Below are 25,771 nucleotides of genomic sequence, written 5' to 3'. Positions count from 1 at the left end.
CTCGCCTCCACATAGCCTCTACACTCAACCAGCACATGTTGAATGGTCTCTATACTATTACATTTTACACAGTGTCCAGTTGGGTGTTTACCTATTTTATAAAGTGAATGTTGTGTCCTATTCTTAGACACCCACCCAATTTTCTTCCCAGACCAACATGATTGTGTATACTGTAAAGATGTCTTCTAGTTCCATTTAGTTCCCAGTATTCTTGCCATATTTTTTGCATTTTCTCTTTAATGACTGTTTTAGCTTCAGATTTACTTAGTATTTACTTGTATTGCAACAGGAAACGTCAAACGTTCAACACTTCAACAACAGGAGCGCAGAGGTTTTGCGTCATTGCGTGCGACGAAAGGTTCGAAAACGTTGGGGCAACAATTAGGTCCGTGGTATGATCACACGAGATTATCACGTGTAAAGGTTATGAAAATTTAGGTTACAGGCTGTCCTGTGTTGTACACTGTGTTGTACACAGGACAGCTGGAGAGAAATGAGTTCAGGGGTGAGTTCAGCGCCGACAAAACGTAGCAAAACGTTTTTTTTCTCCGTAGTTTTCCCCCCTTCACTTTATTTGCATCTTCAGTAAACAAACAGGCATCATTGTAACGTTACATTGACCTAACATTAAGTACTACTAAGCAGCATACATCCAAAAATAAAAAAGTTAACTTGAATAAACACGCAAAATAAACAAATACACGTATATAAATCACTTAAAATAAAATAAATTAAGGGGATTTAATCAAAATAAAATGAAAGTAACTCCGAGAATCTTAAGGCACTTCTTCAAATCATTTATAAAGGCATTAAAACTTGGGGCAGCTTTAAAAAAACTACACTTATGAATATAAAATTTTGCTATGACGAAGATATTATTACACAAGAACACAATATCTTTGATTTTCATGAAACAACCATACTTCACATAATGCTAATCTAACACACGTATTACATTCTTTGTACCTAACCAGTCATATATTCTGTCCCACAACACTTTAACAACATCATTTCTACAGCTGTAGAAAAGATGTTCCTGAGATTCAATATCAGTCTGACAAAATGTACATACATTACAATCTAAATTTAATCTTACTCTTAAGAATTCATTAAATGGCTAAATATCATTAGGCCTAATAATTTGGAAATGAACCTCTTTCATTTTAGGAAACAACGGAAATTATAAAAATCTAGTTCGAATCTTAACAACTCTTGAAAATCTTTTAGGCCAAACCTTTCTTTTCACAGGAAGAGGAAAACATTGTTTTGTAACTAATGACCTCAAAAATCACATTTACTATCTAAGAAACTGTACTTATCAACAAAGAGATCGCTGTAAAATGGCAGATAAACTCACCTGAGCTTGAGCAGAGACATGGCACTAACAGATGGTTTGAGAAAATGAAATAGGATTTTGAAATTATTTCCCCTACTGAACAATTTGTCATGTGGAGAGCTGTATGTTACCTGTTACCCAGGGTGTATGAATAATTTGTTGCATTGTTGCACCCAGCTGTCACTTGATGCCACACAGTGAGCAAAGCACAAGCAGACACTCGTGGCATAAAGTCTTTACCATGCTGTTTCTGGCTGGAACGTCCTCAATAATAAGATAGTTTGTTACATGAGTATGGTGCTTGCGGATATAAGCGTAGATCTTTGGATGAGATGCTTAGGAAACGACTCTTTGCTGCAGCCTCTGTGGAACAGCCTGAGGCTCGACTACAGAGACTATTTGAGATCTGCACTCTTCCCCATTATCCTGACAGTGTCTTCCTACTTTGTCTTGTGCCTTCCTTTCCTTGTTTGCGACATGATGGGAGAAAGGTGGGCTTGGGTCCAGCAATTCAAGATCCAACCCAGCCATCGTCCAGCAGCCTCTGCACTGCTGCACTGTGCAGGTGTCACCTTGTTCAACCATGTGTTTCTTGTGCTGCCAGCATCAGTGGCCCAGTGGGCATGGAGGCCACCTGTGGACCTGCCTGACCGGGCTCCGTCCCTGCTGGAGCTGATTGCTGGGGTGATAGGCAACCTCCTGCTCTTTGACTTCCAATACTTCATTTGGCACCTGCTCCATCACAGGATCCGCTGGCTGTATGTCACTTTCCATGCCATCCATCATAAATACTACTCTCCCTTTGCTCTTGCCACTCAGTGTCTCGGCGGCTGGGAGCTGGTCACAGTGGGCTTTTGGACCACTCTGAATCCTGTGATCCTGAGATGCCACCTACTCACCACATGGACATTCATGGTGTTGCATGTCTACGTTTCTATAGAGGATCACTGTGGCTATGATTTCCCCTGGTCCACATCACGTCTGATACCGTTTGGCATCTATGGAGGGCCCAGCAAACACGATGTGCACCATCAGAAACCCAACACCAATTTTGCACCACACTTCAGCCACTGGGATAAAATATTTGGCACGCATGCTGATTTCAACTTCTCTACTGCTATGAAATAGAAGGCTATAACACTATTTGTAACAGCTTTAAATAGAGACTGGTGTTTTTGTTTATCTAAATTATGTGGATAATAAAATATGAATGTGCAAAAGTTGAAGAGAAATCTACATTTTCCTTTACACAGAAATGGAGGCTTGTCACTTTGTTGTATTTGAAAAACAACACTGTCACACACACTCCCACTGTGTCTGGTTTCTTTACTTTGAAAGTGATCCTGAGCTTGAGACATGGCCTACATTACATTGTTCCTCATATAAATGATTCATTATTTGAGCCGTTTTTTCTGCTCTTTACCGGTGTAATGTTTCAGAATCAGAATTAGCTTCATTCGGCAAATATTGTGTACATTGCTCTCAATAAACAAAGGGACAAAATTATTTGACTACATTGCCAATTTCATTCATTCAACTTCATTGCAGTGGTGTCATTGATTATACAGTCACGTATAAATTACAACAAAGTGCACATATTGATAGTTTAGTGACCACTGAGTCGAAATTACGTTTTCCCCTTTATTTTCCAACCAGAAATTACCACAGCATATCACAGGGTTTTTTTATTTTATTGTGACGCCTCTTGTTTTTATTTAGGTAAGCTGACCAGTGATCAGTAATGTTTAATGCATGAAGGACAAGCAGGTAAAAGTTTCCACCACTAGATGTCAGAAAAACACTCTCATTGCCATTTCGATTGGATTTAACATACTATATTTTTAATGTTTGACTGCATATATCACAAAAATATTGCTTACAGCACATTCTCGTAACTCTGCCTATAATATTAAGTGAATATTGGGGTGGCTAACTCATTTGTCTCTAAAGGGTTTGTTTGTTTTTGTTGTGGTTGTGTTGGTGGCGCTGCGTCGCCGGTGCAACCTGCTTCAGTGACACAGAGTTGGGATATGGAGAGTGAGTGCTGGAGCTAGCCGGGACATGTCTGAGTAGAAACCTGCATTATTTCCCAACACGTACAGCATTAAATCCACGTGTTGAAGATGGGACAGTGCGGCATCACGTCGTCAAAGACGGTCCTCGTCTTTCTGAACCTTATATTTTGGGTAAGTTTGGAGGTTTCTGGCAGCTCTGAACGTGCGTCACAGCCCACCAGCTAACTTAGCTAACGTTAGCTTTGTGTCCAGTCAGCCACTCTGCTAGCTGCGCCAGGCGACCTTTGTTTAACCAGGGAGGGATTAGTTTGAGAATGCAGCAGGAAAGACATCATTTAAGAGATATACTTTGTTCAGGTTTAATGATTTACCGCAAATAACACATTTTTAAACCTTACATCACGTTTTAGAGTAAAAATACTCTTTGCTTAAAAAAATGCAGTGTTGCAAAGTCAAACTATTGCTTTTTGACCCTCCATGCGGGATGTAGGTTAACACACACCAAGCCAGAGATGTGTCAGCCACTTTTAAATAGTCTATCGGGTCAGCCATACATGCTGGTAACTGCATATCAAAAGCTCCGGAAGACAGTTTAGCTAACCTAGTTCAGAATAAATGTTGACGTTATTTTGTTGGTGAAAAGCCCGCAAATCATTCTGGTTAAACTGCAGGTCCAGCCATTATGAATGACACCATAACAGGCAGCGGTGGAAGATGAATTCAGATCGTTTTAAAATAGGAATAACGTTAGCTAACGTTACACCACAGTCTGAAAACACTTTAATAAGTGAAAGTACAAAAGCATTAGCATTTAAGTGCCTAAAGTAAAAGTAGTCATTTTGCAGAACGGCCCATTTCAGAATAATAATGGTTGATGCATTAATGTCGGTATAATGGTGGGGCTAATTTCAAATTTATTTACTGCTGGGTAGCTTAAACCATAATAATAATAACTCTTGATTTCCCTTTTGTTGACGTATTTGTCACCCACAGGCTGCTGCTGGTATCCTGTGCTATGTGGGAGCCTATGTCTTCATTACATATGATGACTACGATCACTTCTTTGAAGACGTGTACACTCTCATACCAGCAGTGACCATTATCGCAGTTGGAGCCCTCCTTTTCATTATTGGGCTCATTGGATGCTGTGCTACAGTGAGAGAGAGCTACTGTGGACTGACAGCGGTCAGTAAACCAGTTTGGAAGTTTAACTTGATAGATACTTCGGTACTAATGCCCTTGTGTAGTAATTGATCAATCAAAGGTGAACTTTGAAACTTTATGAAGAGAAAAGTGGTATTTCAGGATGCATTTGAGAACCTGGCATTGACATTTGGAATTTGACTTAAAATCATGTTAGTTATCACATCTAATTAGACATAGAGATATTAAATAATCCATGGAGCAGAAACTGCACAAATTCAACCCTTTTCTCAGAGCTGGTAGTATTCTGTCTAACTTGAACATGCCAACGAGTCAAATAATCCACTTTTCACGTATATGCATGTTAGTTTTCCAAAGTGTCTGTTGTCTGTGCGCATCTTAAATAGTGAAATTCAATCCACAGTTTGTCGTCATTCTCCTGCTGGTTTTCATGACGGAAGTGGCAGTGGTGGTTCTCGGATACGTTTACAGAGCAAAGGTGAGAAAGTACATGTTTGTTTTTCTTGGCCTTTTCATGCTTTAACTTGTGACCCGGCAGATCACACCCACTCATAAGAGCAGGGACAATTTGTCAACCACAGATAATCAAAACTATCTGCTAGTGTGTGCAGTCATGTTGGTTTGTACCATTTATATGTCATCAAAGGTTTAGTCTCACCTTTCTTTACCATTGCCAGGTTGAAGATGAAGTTAATAGTTCCATCAAGAAAGTGTATGATGAGTATAATGGCACCAACAGCAATGCCCAGAGTCGTGCCATCGACTACGTTCAGAGACAGGTGCAGTCTCCTCTGTAAACCAGATGTAATGGTATTGTTGTTTCACCTGGATTTCTGTTAGACTTGTTCTGACTGAGCAAGTAATCTTGAGTTTTCATTGTTTTTATTTTCACAGCTTCAGTGTTGTGGAATCCACAATTACTTAGACTGGCAGTATACACACTGGTATGAAGAATCAAAAAATAACAGCGTACCCATCAGCTGTTGCAAAGCAAACATTGGAAGCTGCACAGGGTCCCTCACTCGTCCTGAAGATCTCTACCAAGAGGCAAAACACCCTCTAAATTTGTCAAGTTTTCATAGCAAACACCACTTATTTTTAAAAAGGAGTGACTTCTTATAGTTCTATATGTTTGAACATGTTCTCTATGTGTGTGTAGGGTTGTGAAGCTCTGGTTGTGAAGAAGTTGAAGGAGATCATGATGTATGTCATCTGGACTGCACTGACATTTGCTGCTATTCAGGTATGTAATACCTGTAATCAAGATACCTTGTTTTGCTGAACATTTTAAATTAAATTAATTAACCTGCTCAGTTTTTATTGGCCTCAATCGGAGTCATTCAACACTATTGATACAGTGTCTGACCCTATTATTAAATCATAATAAATAAATCAATAATCAATAAATCAATAAATATGTATCAGACACATTGAAATAACACATGTAGCCTTCTACATTTGGCATGCCCTATTTTTCGCATGCTGATACAAATACATTTAGTTGATATGCTCAAAATATTGATATTATATGAATGTAAGTTTAACTGGAAGAATGCGACTCCTGAAATTGACGTGACACGTTCAGCTTGAGACTAGAGGTATTTCTCTGTTGGGAGTTGTTGAGACTACAAAAACACTGGTCTTACAGAGTGATGCTTCTTTTACTTCATAATCAATTTTAGGCAGAGTACAGACAGAGAGCACACACGCAAAACAGTAGCTTTTACTTTGGCAAGTTACTCAGGGAATTAAATTTATTTCCTGAAAGCTTACATGACCGCCGGTGAAGTTTGTCATTCTAGCCGGTGGAAGCAGCGGCTAAAAATCGGAAGCTGCTAGCGTAATGTGTTTGGAGAGAGAAAACATTTATTAACTTAACTCTTATTAATCTGAAAAATGCTCGCAGTGTAGCGCTCACTGTCATTAAGGAGAGCAGCGTGCTGCAATACTAGCAGGCTGAGGGGACAAAACACAGGGAAGTTCAGTGAAGCAAGGATCAGATTTCGATCTGCTACCAACTGATCCATTAAAATATGCCCGGATTGGCCCCGATACCAATCTTAAAGCTCAGCCAGTTGTTCCGGGTTTAAAAGGAGGTTTTATCTCGTGGAAGTTTCTTGACATAAGCCAATCAGCAGCAGTTACATACAGTATGTTCATATGTATTTATGCATTGTATTATGTTGACATATTTGGTGTATTGTAAAGGAAGCTGAGCAACAGGCTTCCCTGTTAAATGCTGGTGTAGGAATTAGTCTTTTTGTTTTATTTTTATCTCTTCCTGATGAAGTGGTGAGATGATGTACCTGACTAAGGATTTACATAGTCGAGGGGGGTTACACACAGTAGCTCCTCTTTAATCTTGAGAAGCTGCAGAGCTGCAGTCTCTATTCAATAGTCACTGTAACTTACACTGTACTTACACTAAACTGAGGCTTGTTGTTGACCATTTTCTCTCTGCTCACCTGCAATTCACCAGTCTTGTGCCGAGTTGTGCCTGCCGACAACTGTATGCACGTTGCGGTTCCTAGTCTATTCCACGTACTCTTTAAAAATTATATAATGTTCTTTGTGTGGTTCATTAACGGTGATAAATGATTCAAACGTCCCGGGCGCTACATGCACAACTCGGCACAACACCGGCGCAGCTGGCGCTCTGTCTCTCTTCCTCTTCTACCCCACACACACACACACACACACACACACACACACACACACACACACACATATAGTCGAATCAGTCTCCTCCTATCGAAGCATCAAATCTTCGACTATTCGGGGTCACCCCTAGTCTGCAGTGTTTTACAACAAAGAGATACTTGCAGCATGATTTAAAAATACACTTGCATAATTTTTCTACCTGCCTGAGAAGATCAATACCACTTTAATTTCTGTCCGGTAAATATAAGGGCTACTGTCAGCGGCCGCTTAGTTTAGCATAAAGACTGGAAACTGCTAGCCTGGCTCTGTCTGAAAATAATAATAATAATAATAATAATAATATAGTTATAATATAATAGTTCCATTATTGCTGTTGCAAATAACTGTATTTCCCTAAAACATTTAATTATTCCTTTAATTATTTTGGTCTATTTGTTTTCTGTCCCACTGTGTGGCTAACAACTTTAAAAAAACATATCAAATTTCAAAACTAAAAACACTAATAACGTGTACGTCTCTTTCTTCTAGATGCTGGGGATGTTGTGTGCTTGTGTGGTGCTGTGCCGCAGAAGCAGAGGTCCTGCCTATGAGCTTCTCATTACAGGGGGCACCTATGCATGAAGGAGATCACGTTTCTCACCATAACACACACTTTCAGAATTTACATTTAATTTAAGAATGTGGCATAGGTGAGATAGTGAAAATAATCTATTACCACACTAACTTTAAAACACTAACCACACTAAAGTTATATATTTGACCTGTTTTTCCAAAAAAAAAAAAAAAAAAAGCTACTGACCAAATTCTTTAACGGTCAATGTAAATGAGATGCAGAAAGCATTTTGTTGCTCTGAGGATTGCAAGAGGCCATAAGACCTCATCTTACCAAACTCAAACCTTGTTAGTCAAGGGGAATGTATGGTTACATGTATGGTTTAAAAAGGTGGACAGGGTCATTTCCTCATATGTTAGTTTGCACTATGTTTATGGCTTTGAATATTTTATATTTAAATCTGTCATGTACTTGAATGAAAGACTATAATTTTACCTTGTAACTTCACTACTACTGATACTACTATTCTACTGCTACTACTACTCTAACAGCTCAGTTTCAGTTAAAATCTCACCTTTTTCAGCAGTATTCTCTCAAGAAATATTGGACACCCCAACCCCAGTCAATGGCACAGCAAGTTTCTGAGTGTAAACTATGAAACTTTACTGGGATTTGCTGATTTTCTTTTAAGAATCAAACCTTGTAACCCCCTTCAGTATGTGGGCTTTTTCAAGTACTAATGCATTCTTAACTCTAGATAGATAAACTTTGTCCTGTTTGTTTTGTCTACAGTCTACTGATGGTAGTTTTAGAATTTGATTTGCTGACATGTAGCAATGGCAAGACTCAAGAATGTAAATAAAATGTGGGGAAAGTTTGAAATTAAAAAGTGCATTTTCTGATTTATTGTTTTAATTTCTCAGACAGAAATGTCACATCTTTACAAAGAGATGAAGTTGCTGCACCAAATGTGACTACTGTTTTTTTATTCTATCCTGAAAAAGCTAATTCACTGGCTGTCCCAAAAAAGAAAGGTCAAAGTTCAGGTGTTTCCCATGAGGGAGAGGTGTAAGCGTTTCACATACCCAGTCAAATGCTTTTGGTCTGTCTGTCTTATCTTTTATGCTTTTGTAGCTTTACGCCTTCAAACTAGGTTTTAGGTTACCATGGACTCAAAACGTATTAATATCTTGCCTATTGGAATCATTAAACCCAGTTGTGCCTGCTTCTGGTGTGACACCGAATCAGTATTGTGGACCCTCAAACACACTTAAAATGTTGGTAAAAAGACTTGATAAGAAGGACATGATTAAAAGATTTGGTTACTTCATGGACACTGAGTTAGCAATGCATCACCTGTGACAGCGTAACCAGATACCTTTGAACTAAAGAGAGCAGAAGAATAATGCCTGGTTGAATTTCAGTTACTTTGGATGGTTCTAGTCGGATTTTATAATCTAGAGTATGTATCTGCAGTAAAAGGGGTCATGAGGGAACAAATAGGGTATTGTGGTTTCAAGACATGCCAAATAGTTTTCTTAATTAGCATTTATGCCATTCAAAAACCGAATTAAAACCTGAGGATTTCTCTTTAATATTGAATAAATACAAACAAATGCTTAATTACACTTTTTGGCATTGAGAATAGAAACAATAACTACACAATGAAATGACATAAAGGCCAACAAGAGAAATCAAACATTCTGCCGATCATTTCAGACCTGAAATATACAAGAATACCAGAGTATTTGAATAAACTTCGCTCAGCTGTCTCTGGTATGAGGTGCGCTCAATACATGAGCAGTAAGGGCAAATTAATGTGAATATGTGCCATAGCAATAAATAATTAACCATTAATTGTAAGTGAAAGTCCCTATCTCTAGGATTATTAATTCATTATAAAAATCGGAAACCGTTAATTCACACTATGGGCACATCTATGGCATGTACACTGATATCACCATAGAGGGTGCCAAAGTTTGAAATTTTGAAATCCTACACATAGGGTCTTTAATGATGCATGTAACAAAAATATAAACAACAGATATGATCAAATTATTCGAAATGACTAAGGCCTTTACTACATAGTTGTAGGAAATATAGTAGTCTTACATATGGCTGTCAAGTAAACCTATTCTTTGGCAAGGTAAGAGCCTGGAACCAATCCAGTAAGGCCATTTCGTTGCACCGTCCACCAGCCATCCTCACCTTGTTCTAGGACAACCACAATGTCCCCAAAAGATACAGAGAGCTCATCATTCCCCTAAACAAGCACAGAAACAATCAATCAACAGATTTCCCCTATAGATGAACAAGAATTAGTACATAAGAATGTGTCCCATGTAGGGGTTAGACATTTCCGTGCCAAGAAGCTGACCTGTGCCTCATAGTCATACACGGCCTTGTACTGGTCGCTGCTCAAGTGGGTCACCGGCAATCCAGGAATGGAAGCATATACTCCATCTGGTGTTTCTGCTGTGGAGTTGGGACAGGGTTGCAGACATAATCAGCACCGGTTTGGCTGCGGTGTGAAGCCACTCTTAATTTGCAACTTTCTTCCCCAAACCAGTAACTAAGCCTGTCTTATCTAATCATCGGCAAGCTGAACAAATGATTTGATGGTGGTGGCATAAAGCTGTGGTCCCCAACCCTTGTTGTTGTACACCTACAGTGGCCTGTCAGGTGAGCTCAACTAGCCCTTCATCAACACCACCTCATTCCAAATGTGTTCATTTGGACGGATTTTAACCTGGATGTTATTTGAGACTGCTGAACATGTAAAAGTGGATCCTGCAATTGTTGTATTCCTATTTTATGTGTTGTTTTTAACAGAATGTGATGTAGGCTATTTTGTACGTTTTTCTAATGGACCCTGAGTCTGACAATAAAGCTGAACTGAACTGTCAATGTGTGGGTATGGTCAGGTTTGCATTTGTAGGCTACTACTCCCACTTGGAGTGGCAGAAGCTGGACACTTATTAAAGCCTACACTACACGATTTCTAGCCCAATTTGCCGCTTGGCGAGCTCGGCACCGTCAGGCTGTGATCTGGAGTAAATAATCGGTTGATCAGCGGTCGCCAGTGTTATTTGTGAACTACATAAGGACGCATCAAAGCGGCTCCCCGACACATTTCTGCAGCACGTCTACCAGATATGGAACATGCCAAATATCTGGAGGAGTCGGCCGACTCGACATCCATATCCAGCCAATGGGAGCAGGCAGCTGGCGACCAGGCAGCTACTTTTTCACCATAAAACACTTTTTACATCTCTCTGTAGCTCAGACGATCCTTGCTAACTGCGTGTGCTAATCCATTCTTTCACTCATATTCTTTGTCTTTATAATTGCTCTTCATAATAACAAATAGCAGCTGTCTTGTCTGTAGATTTCCCGTTTCACATTGCACGTGTGTTTTCTTGACAAAACGTGGTTTGGAGACCAGCGTCTGGTGACTCAGCCACTGTCAGCTCCTGTAGTGTGTGACCCCGTCACCTATCAGTCATGTAGTGTGAATGCCACAACGATTTCAGCAGTCCTGTCACAAGAGGGCAAGTTGTGTAGTGTGAACGGCACGGCAGTTGGCTGTGAAGTCTGCACAAGCCTAAGGTGTTAGGTCGGTGGCATGTTGGAGGCATATCTGTCTTAACAGTTAGTTCACTGGCAACTGTGACAATAAATATACTTTGCGCCTCACTATTTCTGTTCCTCCCAAACACAAAATTGTAATTTCTGTCTTTTTAAAAATTAGCTGAACTACGCCACAATGTTTCCACATACCCCCTTAAAACTGCAGTGTGGCCTGGAGTACAAGTACCCCTAGTTTGTAATTACCGGTACTCCAGTTGCTCCACACCTTGTGTTGCAATGACCAAGGGGCTTTCACTGTTCATAGCAACCATCATTTTGGAAATTGCAGTGTTAACTTGAATGGCTTTGGTACTATACCATTAGGTTGGGCAACTGGTTCATTGATGCTCATTTTGGAGCCACTGGAACAGTTCACCTGCAGAAGATTTGAAAACCTACAAATTGGGAAAAGCACTCAGTAAGCAATACACAAACATGTATTGAAGGGAAAGAAAACATGATGTAACAATCATCATTCGTTTAGTAACAGCGCTTTCCACTGTGCCATTCTGACCTTTTCATGACTCCTACAAAGCCAACGCTGCCATTTCTGTCAGCTGTGCCATCGTTCTCGTAGTAATTTTGGTATTGAATTGGAGCTGTCAAATTCAGTCAAAAAATCTTCAGTGTGTTTCAGGGTTTCATAATCACCTGTTTTTATTCGTGCCAAACATTCTGCTGTATGTTTTACTAGCGGCTTAGAGATAATATTAAAATTTCCAACTTGAACATATTCAAATCCAAATCAGGAAGGCTGCAGAGCCAGTTCCTACCTGGTGGGGTTGAGCCAGTTCCTTTCGTGTCCACAAAGTAATTGATGTCTGTGACGATGTCACAGTTTTCCAGTGCTTTCCTCACATCCTCGTAACACTGAAAGAGGAGTTTGTGTAGAATGAACTTTAAATATACAGCACTGTATACTTCAAGGGCTTGCTAAGGGACTATCCCCATAGAGGTGTGTGAGAACAGCTGCACGCACCTCGTCATCTTTTACACTCTGCATTGATAAGTGGTTACAGTGCACCCACAAAGCATTCCTTAGCACATTGAGGCGGTCTTCTTCTTGTTGCTGAAACATCTGCAAAACAGTGCGATGGAGAAAAAAAAGTAAGCAATCTGGAAAACACTGAAGCGCAGCACATTTTACAGAGCAATAGAATTACAGAACTAAAATATAGTGATGCAACAGGCAACCTCTTGCACAACAAAAGCGTCCAGCATGCTCTGCAATCAGAGGTTCATAGCTGTCATTTGAGCGCTTATTTGATGATTTTTTGATGATCTTTTCAAATATGATTGTAATTGTTTCTTTTTTGTGTGTGCGCGAGCTGTCCTGTATTGCAAGCCTCTGCCTGCAATTGACCCTTTTAAATAGGGATGAATAAAGTAGTTGACTGGCATAAACTTTGTTGATGTTATCACATGTAGGAAGATTTGTTGCCAGGAAACATGTTCGTAGATTAGTGACTCACTCCATAGCCTGATTGTAGGAAGTGTTACACATCCTCATTGGCAAAACAGGCCTCCGGTATTGCCAAGCTTGGTCTTAGTCTGTACATTTCAAAATGTATCAAGCTGTAGTGTGCTTTCCTCACTTGATAAATATGTTAAGAGAAATACAGCTTCCAGCGCGATACTTTACCTCACATGTGTTGATGTGCGTTGACTCCCATTCTTGACGAGTGTTGTCAAGTTGTTCAATGTTTGACATGTACTGTTTCTCTGAAGACAAGCCAAGATAAGAGTTAAGTGTAAAAACTTTACACATAACATAAAAAACCAACAGTGTGTGGTTTGGGGTAGGGATTTAAATATTGCATTTTAACCTATTTTTGGACTCCTCAATAAAGGGGAAGTAAACGTGACCACCATCATTTAAAAAAATGTTTCTGGTAAACCATAGCGGCTTCCTGCATAAAACACTAGTCTGCACGGCCAAGACACAGCATCTCACTTGACTTATTGTTTGTCCTTACCAGCCTCTTGTGCAGCTTCTCTGCACTGTCTGGATTTGCTGTTCATCTGAGAAGAGAACACAAAATGACGCATTGTCATTATAGGAAAGTTTATGTTTTCCGATATCATCTTTGTAGAATAGAAAGTGTAAAACAAACTCGTATTAAACATATTATGACTTAAATTACATAATATAGTCATGGGTAAAGAGAGTGCTGATTATCTATCCCTCTGGTTGCCAACAACAGCAACATATCAACATTTCATGTTTGCAATTGTTAATAGCATGCATTGTTAAGGAGGTGCCCAGTAGACTCTCAAATGCCAGTGACAGTTATGATAGACAAAACGCTGAGACACTGTTATTGTAACTTCAGTTGGATGTTTGATCTTCACCGTGCAGAATGATGCCTGTGCACAGTTTGACACTACATTTAAATCCAAAGCAACTTACAATTGCTACATAGGTCGTGTGTGTGGAGCAACTAGGGGTTAAGTGTCTTGCTCAGGGACACAATGGTAGATGGGTCACAGTGGGGGATTGAACCTGGGTCTCTCACACCAAAGGCATAGTCTTATCCATTGCACCATCGCCATCACCACTAGAGGACTGTTTCCAAATGAATTTGCTGAAGGGGGAAACATTTCTCTCTGTGCTTATCTTTAATCTGAGTTTAAAACATTTACGAACAAGCATGATGTTGTTGTGACATCAAAGCTAGTTTGGAAGCCAACTGTGGTCTAATATTCAACTTACACACGAGTGATGTGGAAACTACTGTATGCTGAGAATGGACCTTTCAGTGAAGTATATCTTGGGGAAGGAGTAGATTTAATTTTAAGATTTAAAAAGAAAAAAAACAAACATATCAGACACTAATTATTATTCAGCAGCATAGATTCATATGCCTTAGATTCATTGGTTGGACTTATTCTTAAGAGAACAAACAATGTCTTCTTCTGTGCCAAGAAACCCCCCACCCCAGCTAATGTAGTTACGTCAAATTAAATGAACAAACAATTGAAACCATTACATTGGACCTTTGATGTGTGATACCACAGTACAGACGTACCTTCTCAATCTGTTTGGGAGTGGCTGTGGGCGTGTTGCCCATCTTCTCGGCGGTTTGCTCTGCCTCATCTGCCTCCCTGCAGCGCTGCTCATAGGATCTTTTAGACTAGAGGGGAAACAGAACAGAAACCAAGTGAAACACCATGCTTTGTTCAACAGCACATGCTTTATCAACTTAACAGGAAGGGGGGGGGGTGATGCATGTACAGGAAAAGCAAAGTGCATCAAGCTCTTCCGAGTGAAGAGAAGTATGAGCTGAGATTCCTGAGTTGGGTGTCATCACATTGTCTCCCCATGGTATTTAGTTATTTCATTCCCAAACCATCCTTCAAATCTTAAAAATGCAGAGCAAGTATTTTCAGAGTGGTACCTACTTTATGCACCTTTCTTGCACATACAAGCAGGATGTAGCTGCACCTGAACTGGTTCATGCTGTTGACCACTGTGGTAATTATATAAAGTAATATAAATACACTTGCTGAAACCAAAATTACTTTTTTGTATATCTGTTAAAATGGGCCTCAACAAACCATGACTGACCATGCATATCGTCATATTGTGAAGTGACCTTACTTCTATAGTTTTCTTGTAGAGGGAGACTTTTGCCTTCTGGACCTTCTCCATGATGCCTTCAAACTAAGAAGTGAAGGACAATGTTATTAAAAAAGACAAAAACCACAGTGAGAGCGGCAACTGTTTTTAGATTTCCTCTGTGAAGAACAGAGGGCAAAAGAGGGCAAAAAAAATTGTCATGGGTACCTTTTTTCTCTGTTCTTTCTGTCGCTCTCTGAACTGTTCCATTCTCTTCACCTCCTCCTTTAGGAATCCAGAAAGCTGAATGTGCAGGTTCCCTACATTTTCAATTTCTGAAAAACAGCAAAATCATACAGCTATAAACTCTGAAGTGACTCGGCCATGTATGAAGTACACAAGCGAAATAATGCAGGAAATATATTGTGTGCTTACGTGTTTTCATTTCATCAAAAGATTTTCTCAAAGTGCTGTGAAAACAAAATGAACATGGGGCATTCTCAAAATATGCTGACATTTCATGCATTTAAATGTTTCCTGCACATCCAATACCACAGAAGAAATGTATTTCTTAGAAAGCTAAACTCAGAAATACTGAGTGCTCAATTGCAGGCACACACCCACCCACCAGATCTCATTTAAACCCCCGGCCTTGCGGGCGATTGTGACCAGTTCCTTGCCATATTTCTCTTCTGCCGATGCCCTACATGGACAAAAACCAAACTAGAGCTGAACCACAGAATTGAGGTCACTTCATACACTCACGTACAATTCTCAAGATATTTGTCAGCCCACCTCATTTTCAACAGCTCCTCCATGTCCTTGCATGTCCGTCGACCGTCATTAAGCCTCTGAATGATAACCTCATACCCATTATTACTGATGAAGTCCTCTGTCTGGAACCATGGAGCCATAATAACAATCATACTTTCAGTGATAAGGGAAAACATTTACAGGGGATCTCAGCCTAATACAAATAACACACACCCAGTGTTAAATTTAGGAATAAAAGTCAAAATAAATGCTGGTAATCCAAAATGTTTTATGTCAACTGGAAATAAAATGTTAGTTTCTTTATTGCTCAGTACTTAAAATACCTATGATCACCTTTAGGCAACAAGTTTTACTTTTATGAGTACCCCACATAGAGGTGTTGTAATAGTGTCTGATCTAGAGTGGAAATTGTTACGTGCTGCTGCTGGGGGTTGAATGGAAAGCAGTTGAGTGGGAAATATGCCAAAGACCTTTTTATGTGAAAATATTCTTCCTTTGCTGAAATTTGACTGAACAGGGAAGTAAAATTACCGGTGTAAAAATTGCTGATGTACGTTTGCATATTGTTCAGCTACATAATACAAAAATTGATAGCAGGACAAGAGAAAAGAGGAAAAGGAAAGCACACAACTTCACATAGACGTCAACTGATTCTTCTTTCTGACTAGCCAGTTTCTGATGCTTTGCTTAAGGTTATGGTAAAAAAAAAAACTACTATTTAAAGTCTTGTGTTGGTAACTGGTTACATGAACATTGTGAGTTCTGGTCTGTTGCACATGTGTGTTAACAGGTGCTCTGTACAGATCTGGGAAGGCTCAAACAGAAGATCAAAAGGCACATAAGGGAGATTACCAGGAAACCCTCAATAATGACAGGAACACAGAGTTACCACCATAATGTCTTTGTGTTCATACATTATCTTAAAAAGTAGCACTTAAGAAACAAGTGTTTAGTTTGTGTGACACGCCTGGTTTTAGATAGAGATTGGAGTACACTTATTATCAAGACTAATGTATGCGGCTTATCAAGGCCGCATACTTAAAAAAAAAAAAAAAAAAGTTGATGTTTTAATTAGCATCAGTACCCATTCAGTGACTTGACAATGAGAAAAAGGAAAGAAAGCAAAGACTAGAAGTGTTTAGCTAACTGTATTAAAATATAGGCTACAGATATCTAAATAGTTTACAAGTATATGGTACAGTAGATCCTATCCAGACAAAATGAAAAGCATAAATACAGCAGAAGTGGAAAGGTACACCAGTGAACATACTGAATAAAACACTGACTTCACACCTTAGTAAAAACTCAGGGTCAACAGCTCAACATAAACATCATAAAAAAACGTAGGGGTAAGTTCAATCACTTTAACTCACCCAAAAGGCATCTTTAAATTGTAATGTCATCTTGGCAGCTGTAAGAAAATAGTCCTTTTTGGAGAGTCCACTCAACTTTAAGTTCCTTTCTTTACACCCAGTAGTGTAACCGGCTGTTGCTTGGTGCAAGTGAAACGGATCGTGACACATTCAGGAAACCAGGCTTCACACAGCAACACTCACTCACTCACTCACTCACTCACTCACCAAGATGATTTAAATGAGGAAGAGCTGCAACATGTCTCTAACCACAATTGGACTGATACTATTGTCAGTTCACTTTTGGCACATGTAAAAGGCCAACTAACGATGACACATGACCACAATTCAACACAAAATGTTCGATAAGTGTAAATTAAAACAAATCATATTCCCAGTTGAACCTCCCTATCAGTATATGCATGTAGGGACTACATGTGACTAATGTCAAAGTAAAACACAGGAAATAAACAACATAGCACCTCCATGGAAACAAATGAGGAAACTCTACGATAAACAAGAACATAGAACGTATTGTTATAATTCATCATGTGATACATGCAGCTGTCTGCCAAAGTCTGTCACTTCACTGTTCATGAATGTTTCTTGATTTTTCAAAACTTCTGCCTCTGAGATCTGCCCGTCTGCATTGTGGTCCATCTCCTTGAGAAGGTGAAGAGCCTGTTGATGACACGAGTGCAAAACAGGGAAAAGAAATCAGTGAATACGCTGCCATACCATCACCGGCAGAAATGATATATAATCCTACAAGGCGATCCAAATACACAATTTGCTCATGAATTAAAACGGAAGAATTCTGTTTTACTTTCATCTCTTATGCTAACACAATCTGGGCACACGTTGGAACAGATGAGTCCTACCTCTTCTCTTGCTGAACCGTAACTATTGGGTGCAACCCAGCGCAGCTGCTCCTCTCGATTCAACTTGCCATCCTTATCTTGATCATAGAGGTCTTTAAACCGTACTGTTTCTTCGATCTCCCACTGTGAAGGGGAATCCCCTGACAACAAAATAAAGTGTCAACATTGCATGGGGGATAGGAACTGGGCATAGCAGAGAGATATAAAAACAATCAATCTAGGCTTCGCTCCTGGGAATAATGATCCGGGTTAAAAGATTTGTATAGAGAAAGCATTCTTACGTCATTTGAAGAACTCACAGCAAAATATGATATTCTTAGAAAACATTTTTTTTTTTTTATATTTACAGCTGAGGAGCTTTCTTCTCTCCTGCCCAGAACCGAAACCTGACAGTACGCCCTTTGTCCATCTTATAAAAAAAATAATTCTACCCAAGGTAAGGGCAGGATTTCAGCTGTATACAATATACTAGAGTCTGGTTCATCCGAATCCTCTGCGCACAAATTAAACTGTTGGAGAGTTGATGTTCAGGAGGACATTTACTTGGAGGAATAGAGTAGTATTCGTACTAAGGCTCCGACTCAGATTGTGAATACTCGGCTGAAGCTTTTACAATACAACTGGTTAATGCGAACACATGTAGCCCCTGCTAAGTTAAATTTATTTAATGAAACTACTCCAAATACATGCTACAAGTGCAATCATTCTAAAGGGACCCTGTTTCATTGCATGTGGAAATGTGTAAAAATTAAAGAATCTTGGAAGGAGTTATCGCCTATGATATGCCAAATAGTATCAGTGAAGCTGCCTTTCCATCCCAAAGTGTTCATTAAACTTACACTTGAACAATCAGGTAAAACACTTACATATATGTGCTTACTGCAAGTAAAACGATTAATAGCTCTTGCCTGGAAAAGTATCAACAGGCCAAGCATTACCCATTTGCTTAGAGAGAGTTAGACTCCTGACTCTTGTGACATACTTATGTCTATATATGTGTCTGACTAAAGCAGAAAAATAAATAAATTGTTTTAAAAAAAACAATCAATCTCTGTGGCCTCACCTTCACCTCGAACATCTCCAATAAATTCACTTAGACTGATGAATCCATCTTTGTCTGTGTCATATTCACCCAACACATCTTCAATGGCAAAATCCTGTCAGAGAAAAAGGTAAATCAATCAATGTTAATATGAAACACAAGGGGAACTCTTGTAATGGGGGAGGACTGCAGTTTCATATAAGGGTCATGATACAAAATCATCTTACAGCCATGTGATCCACTTCAGATGGGTGAGTGAAGGCAAGAAACTCTGTCACATTAAGTCCGGATGTGCGGTCGGCATCGGCAAAGTCAAAGCGCCTCCTCTCCTTCAGATGCAGCTAATGGGGATATGAGCCTATGATAAGGTTTTACAGATAGGTTATGCTATGGTATAATGTGATTATTAACAGGACAATAAAAGTATACCTACATGTCTGAGAGACTCTTGCTCTGGATCTTCCAGAACAGTGTTGTCATCAAAGCTAATGAGCTGGTCATGAGCGACCATGTTGTATTCCTCCCATGTTACAACACCGTCTTTGTCAGTGTCAAACTCAGGGAACCGCTCCTTCGCATCATCCAGAGCATATTTTCTATAGACATGCTGAATCCATAGCGTGAGCTCCTCTGTGGATAAAACACTGAGTATGACCTTCCACCACCTCTGTTTATCTTTGCTTTCTTTACAAATGTTGAAAGAGACAAACACATACCTGCGCTTAGCAGATTGTCAGCATTTGTATCAATCTTCTTTACAATTTCCATTATTTTTTTCCTCTGTTCTGCTGGGCTAAGTTTCTTTATCTCCTCAGTGTCCTGGAAGTGTATAAAATAAGACAAGCAGGAGATGAATGAAGAGTAGAAAAGAATACTGTACTATAAGAATAGAGTACAGTACTTTGTAGTAATTTGTAGAACTCTTGTACAGAGTACAAGAGTTCCACAAAGGGGCTGGACAATTTGACCTAAAATCAAAATCACAATTGATTGAACATTTTACCTCAATTATGATCAATGAACAATTATTTTGTTTTTGATTGTTTTTTTGCCCTCATAGTTCACTGACAAGGTTTTTACTGAAAATATGCTCATTTTAAGGTGGGTTTATTTTATTTTTTCGATTCACAGATGTCAAAAATCGGTTGTCTAAATGTTAATTGATAAGGTAATATTGACTTGCTCATAATAGAGACATGGTTCCCCTTTATTTGGCGCATCACACAATTATTAATATCAATGCAGTACTAATAATTTTCACTTACACTCTCTGTGAACATGGTAATACTCAACACTTTGCTGCTTCCTCTTTGCATTCATCAAAGGACATCTACGTGACAGGTGCTGTTATACCAACAGAGGATTTTGGTATTTTAGGGGCAGTGCAATGTGTGTGTGGCGAGTGAGTGAGTGGGCGAGCGAATATGAGAGAGGGTGTGGTACAAGGTGATGGTGACAGCCAGTAAGTTGTCAGTCTGGAAGTAAATGTACTAGGTCACAGTGTGTCCGTTAATAAAACGGATGTCAATAAACGTATGTTCATTGTTTCCCCAACTGCTGGAAAGTGAAGGCGGTTAGCTAGCTAACAGACTTAGGTCTGGATGCTGAGCGAGAGTGCACGGGGCAGAGTCTCGTGACTACTGTTTTTAAAGGGCAAATAAACTGGATAATATTACCTGAAATAACCCACATGGTAAAATTACGTCGGTTAGAAGCTCTGAATTTCGGTTTCGATTACTTTTCAATTAATCGTCCAGCCCTACTACAAATATTTAAAAACCTTGTCTCCCAGCAGGACGTTCATGTCATGTTCAGGGTTGTGCTGCTGGCCAATATAATGATCTTCATGAAGATGTTTATGGGAGCTCCCAAATCCATACTGAAGCACCAGCAACACCAACAATGCAGAGGATGCCATCTGTTGAGTAACGTTAACACAGTTAATTAGTGGTCAAATAAAATGAGCTTTATGTAACTGAAAACACGAATGAGTGAAATGAAATAGCCTGCAGGGTAGTCTGCTAGTTGAAAGCTCAAATGACCAGAGCAAAACAGAGCTGCCAAAGTCCAACTGTGCGACCTTGTGGTCATCTGGTGGAACTTCAAACAAAAACACTTTTTATGCCCCGTATGATGGTGGAATTAAAACCAAAATCTGACAGGAACTATGTGTGAGATGAAGAAAGAGGGGGACAGAAGGAGAACAAAACTGGTAATAATAGTTGTTCTTGTCTGGTTTTAATGAATCCTTGTTTGCAACAATACGCGTTACTAACGTGTTTGAGAGAGAATGACCATTAGACAGATAGACACACATGCATTGGCAGAATCGAGGACAAACTCGACAGCGTTAGCCAAAATAAATAGTCACAGACAAAGACAACGCATACAAGCCAGTAATAAAGTACCTGCGACAAAGCTGACAAATAATTAAAGTGCAATATGTTGCTATTACCGTGGAAAGTTCTCCGTACAAGGGCTGACGCCAGTGACATTCACCCGAGACTTGTATTTCCGGTCACAAATGTCAAAATAAACGTTTTATTATTCTGGTTTATCTCAAACTTTTATGTATCTAAAAATCGAACTAATCCATGTAAACCCAGACTTACCTAGGATATCTGACAGAGCAGGGCTGACAAAAATTATTCACAGACAAATCAACAGTACTAAGTTATACACTGAAGTTTCCACATAAGAAAATAGAAGTATACTAAATTACTGGTTTTGCATGCAAATATTGCCTTGTCATGTATGACAATCATGTAATATAAGTGATGACTAAGTTTGCTAAATACAAATCTATATGGCATCTGAGAAATTAATCCTGTTGGTAGATGGATGTGCTTTTCCTTTTGTTTTAAGGGTTTGTGCAGTTCATGTATATGTTTCACCATCTAGATGTTTAAGAGGCAAATGGGATTTAAGACAATCAAGGTTATCTGCCCTGATTGTCTGAATAATTGGTGAGTTTGTGTGCAGACAGTGCATGCCAAAATAAAATGTTGACACAGAGATTTTCTCAGAATTAATTTGAAAGTATTTGACCCTTTTTGTGTGTTGGATTACTGGATAGATTCTTTCCTTAGGGATTTTTACAGCCTGCCTCAAACGGCAAGTTTTCTCTGTAAATGTCGGTTGCCAGTTAGGCAAGTTTATTTACCGGATATAGAACAATCAATATTTTGGGGACATTTTAATGTTCTTTACAGACACTATAAATGTAAAATGTTATGGCTCTATGAATAGTAGCAAACTAGTTCAAGGAGTTTCATATTGTAGCCTATAAGCAAGTCAAAATATATTTTGGGGATAAATCATTTAGTAATTTATATGCAATTATATAAAAACAGTATGTTTAGCCATACAAGATAGAAATACAGCTAACCTGAGCACAACAAAGCTAAACAGAAAGTAAGCAAAGATACTGGTAAGCTATGAGTATTTGAAAAAACTGCCACAAACATAGCCATACAAACAAGTGGACAACAACATACCCTGTCTCTTTGCAGCATCAAACTATTACTGTAAAACATAGCTTATACAGGGTTACGCGCAAGCAGATGACACACTATACTAAAAGGCCATGTATGGTGAAGTTTAATGTGTTCTTCCTCGTTTATTTGGCAATGTTTTCATGCTTAATGTAGGCCTATGGAAGCAGGGGGCTGTACCACGAAGCAGGATTTGAGGTTATCCAGGTAACCTCGGGGTTAACCCTGGGTTTTCAATACCCCGAAGTTTGCCATGGTAACTTATGCTGAACGGCTAACCTGCTCCGGAGCAGGTTATGTTCCAGATAAGAGATCAACTCAAACGAAAACGCCGCCTATGCTGACCAATCAGCTCTCTTAGAAAATGACATCACCATCTGTATGAAATCCCACAAGCTGTTTTATAGGCTGTTTTATGTTTGCTGCGGTGATACGAATAAACTCTTTTAGGCTAGCAATATCATCCTACAGGGACTGATTAAAACCCTTAGGCTACTGCTTTGAAATGTGTTTAATATTTTTTGTTTGCTCCCAGTCCGTTTCACAGAGCCTGTCGCAGCCGATAAAATAAATGGGTTTTATTTTTCTTATGTGACGCTGAATAATATGAGCAATTTAGTAGGGTGAAATACTAAATTTTAATAGGCCTACCACAGAGACTGTAGTCATGTTCTGCCCCACCTTTTGTAATGTGGGCGCAGGTAATGAGGTGAGTGTTCAGTAGCGTAAATGTTGAGATTCAGTCTTTCAACCACTATTTGAGCACATTTTATGGCATTAATGGATTTTTCGTTTCATTGCTTTATGAAGTAAATTAAGAACAATGTTTGGAACACTTTTGAAGTGTGTTAAATAAATTAATCTCACTCGAGAAGTTTCTTTACAATGACTTGGAAGACTACTTCTTCAGTGCCCGAGCCTTTTAATGTAGAAACGCCGACAAAGTCGAGCTGAAAGAATAAGGCTAACGTTTTCATACAGCTCATAAGAACACATCATATCAACGCTTTATAATAGGCTACGCCTGTTCATTTAGACGTTCACACTGTCGGCGAATTTCTGTCTTCCGGCAAGTGTCAGCTGCAGCCGTGCTAGACTAGGCCTATGTCCTATTTCTGTAGTTACAGTTTGCTCGATGTAAAATATGATGCTCTGATGCCAGTGGACTTGTTCATGTTTGTGATTAGTCATCTGCTGCTAACACCGCCTCTTTAAAGTGGTCGCGGTCACGGCTGGATTGGGAAACCCTGGGTTGATACCGAGTTGATCACCAGCTTCGTGGTACCGCTTATCCCGACCGCGATTGTTAGGGTTAGTTAAGCCAGATAACTGAAAGATATCCTGGGTATGTTGAACTTGCTTCGTGGTACAGGCCCCTGGGCTGCCACCAAATGTTTTTATTTTGAAAGCAGGTTCGCTTCTCTTGTGGGCTTCCTGTTTTGGCTGCAGATGACTTGACAGCCCCCTCAACCGAACGTCCCGCCCGATCTTCTTGGTTGCCATGGTAGACCGCTTGAAGTCCCGCCCTTTGACCCAGACTCTTCTATACGTGATTGGCTGATGCGTATGTTGTTTCCATGTTACGGTGAATTTATTGGATAATCCCATCGCCAGTCAGAAATGTAAACTCAACATACTTCCTGCTTTGTTAGGTTGTCTTCGGTGTCATGCATTTATCTGACATGTTTTTCCATCAACTCTGACAACAAGATAATAATCAGCAGACTTTTATTTCGTACCGGCTGAACATTGAACAAACCGCTTGTCGATGTCCAAAGACAACCGCCATGATGGACGACGGCGTGGCGCAGGGCAGCACCGTCTCGGCCCGAGAGTTAGCCAAGGTGGGGACGGGAGGGAGAGGTCTGGTAGCAACAGCTCAGGCTCCTCGCATGGAGGAGGCAAAAGCAAGAATGCATCCATAACCGCTTTGAAGGTACGTAATGTCTTATTAGCTTGTTGCTAATAGCTGAAAAACAGCAGTTATTTTAGTCAAGAACAGTAGAATTCCTATGCATTGTTAGCTAGCTTGAGCTAAGCGACTAACGTTAGATACTTTAGAATGGGTTCACCTAGATAACACTTTCAGCAGAAAAGTAGCATTTATGGGTGACCTTACCTTCTCTAGGTGTGATGTCAGCGCTGGTGGTCTCATCAGTTTCTGAAATGTTTGAAACACACACAGGTGCATTTTTTTTAACCAAAGGATGATGAATGCCCTTGTAAGAAGATTCTAAAGCACCATGATCTGTGTGTGTGTGTGTGTGTGTGTGTGTGTGTGTGTGTGTGTTGTTATTTCATCATTAAAGCAAGTATGTGACAACAAGAGGAGTGTTATGTAGGGTGACAAGAGTCACAATGTTAATTAGGACAAGAGTCTGTATCAGATGATGAAGGATCCTGCTCTCTCTGTTTGTCCCAGCTTCCTCTTGCAGACTTTGTAAGTTTGTACCATTGATCAGCAGTCAAACCATGTGGCCTTGTGTGTTTTGTTCCCCAGCAGCCTATGAATCATTGAATGCTGAGTCCAATCACATCCAAAGCATCACCCTGTCTGGCCAATGCACGGCCAAGCTTGCGTTAGCACACACTGTGTCTTTTAGCCTGCAGCTACAGAGCGGCAGGCCTGCTGTGTTCACATGACTGCGCAGTGTTATGGCAGAAGGAGAGTGAGAGATGAGAAACAGAGAGAGAGTGTGGGGGCTCTGATGCAGAGCAGAGAAGCTGTAAATATAGGAAGCTGCATGCAGTGGAAAGCAGAGGAGAGTGGCAGGCAGATAGACGGCAGCAGGCGGCGAGTCGGGCCCAAGAAGTGGCTGCTAACTCAGCAGAGCACTGCGAGCTCAGGCTAGATTATAGACAGAGTTATAGACAGAGTTATAGACAGAGTTATAGACAGAGTTATAGACAGAGTTATAGACAGAGTTACAGACAGAAGTGAAAGGCAAGATTGGCGGGCTGCTGAGCACTTGTCAATCATCACTGGGAGAGGAGTTGACACAGCTGGGCAAGTTGCTATAGCAGTGTGGACTACACAGTAGGAGTCTATTTTGGTCCTGCTGTCAGATGACGATGTCACCTTGCACAAGTGGCAGTGCTGGTGAGGGGGAACAGGTTGTCTGAAGTGGGCAGCAAAAGTATGTCAGGGGTGGATAAGGACGAGGAACCCGCTTACAGACTGTACTTCTATTCTGTATGTATCCTCTAATCTTTTGATTTTCTCTGCGTCTCTCCTAATGAGCTAGTATTCACCCACCGTCTTTCTGCTTGCATCTGTTTGTAGACCTTGCCAAAAGGGAACCCTTACACT

At 39.9% G+C, this 25,771-nt stretch overlaps 5 protein-coding genes across 10 annotated transcripts in view; 3 read left to right on the top strand and 2 right to left on the bottom strand.

Annotated features, from left to right (window-relative positions):
* The first annotated feature begins 1,813 nt into the window (after positions 1-1,813).
* Positions 1,814-2,464, top strand: ch25hl1.2 (cholesterol 25-hydroxylase like 1, tandem duplicate 2). Its single transcript, XM_046037092.1, has one exon. It carries the CDS (start codon positions 1,814-1,816, stop codon positions 2,462-2,464), a length of 651 nt encoding a protein of 216 aa, XP_045893048.1.
* An 845-nt stretch (positions 2,465-3,309) lies between these two features.
* On the top strand, positions 3,310-8,631 carry tspan3a (tetraspanin 3a). Its single transcript, XM_046038474.1, has 7 exons — positions 3,310-3,522; positions 4,345-4,536; positions 4,919-4,993; positions 5,193-5,294; positions 5,410-5,562; positions 5,675-5,758; positions 7,705-8,631. The coding sequence occupies exons 1-7, from the start codon at positions 3,460-3,462 to the stop codon at positions 7,795-7,797; spliced, it is 762 nt and encodes a 253-aa protein (XP_045894430.1). The 5' UTR covers positions 3,310-3,459; the 3' UTR covers positions 7,798-8,631.
* A 668-nt stretch (positions 8,632-9,299) lies between these two features.
* pstpip1a (proline-serine-threonine phosphatase interacting protein 1a) lies at positions 9,300-17,215 on the bottom strand. Its single transcript, XM_046038469.1, has 15 exons — positions 17,066-17,215; positions 15,714-15,814; positions 15,547-15,621; positions 15,354-15,388; positions 15,147-15,253; positions 14,961-15,023; positions 14,389-14,493; positions 13,336-13,381; positions 13,002-13,081; positions 12,339-12,437; positions 12,133-12,229; positions 11,874-11,958; positions 11,678-11,754; positions 10,107-10,204; positions 9,300-9,992 (listed from the first exon to the last, which is right to left on the bottom strand). The coding sequence occupies exons 1-15, from the start codon at positions 17,213-17,215 to the stop codon at positions 9,861-9,863; spliced, it is 1,350 nt and encodes a 449-aa protein (XP_045894425.1). The 3' UTR covers positions 9,300-9,860.
* rcn2 (reticulocalbin 2) lies at positions 16,825-24,718 on the bottom strand. Of its 4 annotated transcripts, none has more exons than XM_046038470.1 (8): positions 24,581-24,718; positions 20,748-20,885; positions 19,684-19,786; positions 19,401-19,597; positions 19,195-19,308; positions 18,989-19,082; positions 17,926-18,065; positions 16,825-17,725 (listed from the first exon to the last, which is right to left on the bottom strand). In XM_046038470.1, exons 1-8 carry the CDS (start codon positions 24,650-24,652, stop codon positions 17,582-17,584), a joined length of 1,002 nt encoding a protein of 333 aa, XP_045894426.1. In that variant the 5' UTR covers positions 24,653-24,718; the 3' UTR covers positions 16,825-17,581. The 4 variants fall into 4 exon arrangements, with proteins under 4 accessions (XP_045894426.1, XP_045894427.1, XP_045894429.1 ...); XM_046038471.1 differs by lacking the exon at positions 24,581-24,718 and adding an exon at positions 21,423-21,500; XM_046038473.1 differs by lacking the exon at positions 24,581-24,718 and adding an exon at positions 21,376-21,396.
* scaper (S-phase cyclin A-associated protein in the ER) overlaps positions 24,048-25,771 on the top strand; it is a 62,912-nt gene continuing 61,188 nt past the window's right edge. For 2 of the 3 annotated variants that reach the window (XM_046038467.1, XM_046038466.1), the window contains exon 1: positions 24,052-24,397. In XM_046038467.1, coding sequence (XP_045894423.1) covers positions 24,230-24,397 — 168 coding nt within the window. In that variant the 5' untranslated portion in view covers positions 24,052-24,229. Of the gene's footprint in view, positions 24,398-25,771 lie in introns of all 3 variants that reach the window. The other variant, XM_046038468.1, reaches the window with a different exon arrangement.

The sequence above is a fragment of the Micropterus dolomieu genome, linkage group LG22 (genome assembly GCF_021292245.1).
Source record: "Micropterus dolomieu isolate WLL.071019.BEF.003 ecotype Adirondacks linkage group LG22, ASM2129224v1, whole genome shotgun sequence".
NCBI lineage: Eukaryota > Metazoa > Chordata > Actinopteri > Centrarchiformes > Centrarchidae > Micropterus > Micropterus dolomieu.
Note: the sequence above shows the minus strand (reverse complement) of the source record. Positions and strands in the feature narration are given on the sequence as shown.

Coding starts and splice junctions, on each gene's coding strand:
- ch25hl1.2 (XM_046037092.1), top strand. CDS start 1,814: ATGATGGGAGAAAGGTGGGCTTGGGTCCAGCAATTCAAGATCCAACCC.
- tspan3a (XM_046038474.1), top strand. CDS start 3,460: ATGGGACAGTGCGGCATCACGTCGTCAAAGACGGTCCTCGTCTTTCTG. Junction 4,994..5,192: donor GATACGTTTACAGAGCAAAG/GTGAGAAAGTAC, acceptor TACCATTGCCAG/GTTGAAGATGAAGTTAATAG. Junction 5,563..5,674: donor CTGAAGATCTCTACCAAGAG/GCAAAACACCCT, acceptor ATGTGTGTGTAG/GGTTGTGAAGCTCTGGTTGT.
- pstpip1a (XM_046038469.1), bottom strand. CDS start 17,215: ATGTGTCACGATCCGTTTCACTTGCACCAAGCAACAGCCGGTTACACT. Junction 15,389..15,546: donor GGGGGTTTAAATGAGATCTG/GTGGGTGGGTGT, acceptor TTGTTTTCACAG/CACTTTGAGAAAATCTTTTG. Junction 11,959..12,132: donor AACTGGCTCAACCCCACCAG/GTAGGAACTGGC, acceptor TGAATTTGACAG/CTCCAATTCAATACCAAAAT.
- rcn2 (XM_046038470.1), bottom strand. CDS start 24,652: ATGCACCTGTGTGTGTTTCAAACATTTCAGAAACTGATGAGACCACCA. Junction 19,598..19,683: donor TGACAATCTGCTAAGCGCAG/GTATGTGTTTGT, acceptor TTTTATCCACAG/AGGAGCTCACGCTATGGATT. Junction 17,726..17,925: donor ACGGTTCAGCAAGAGAAGAG/GTAGGACTCATC, acceptor TGTCATCAACAG/GCTCTTCACCTTCTCAAGGA.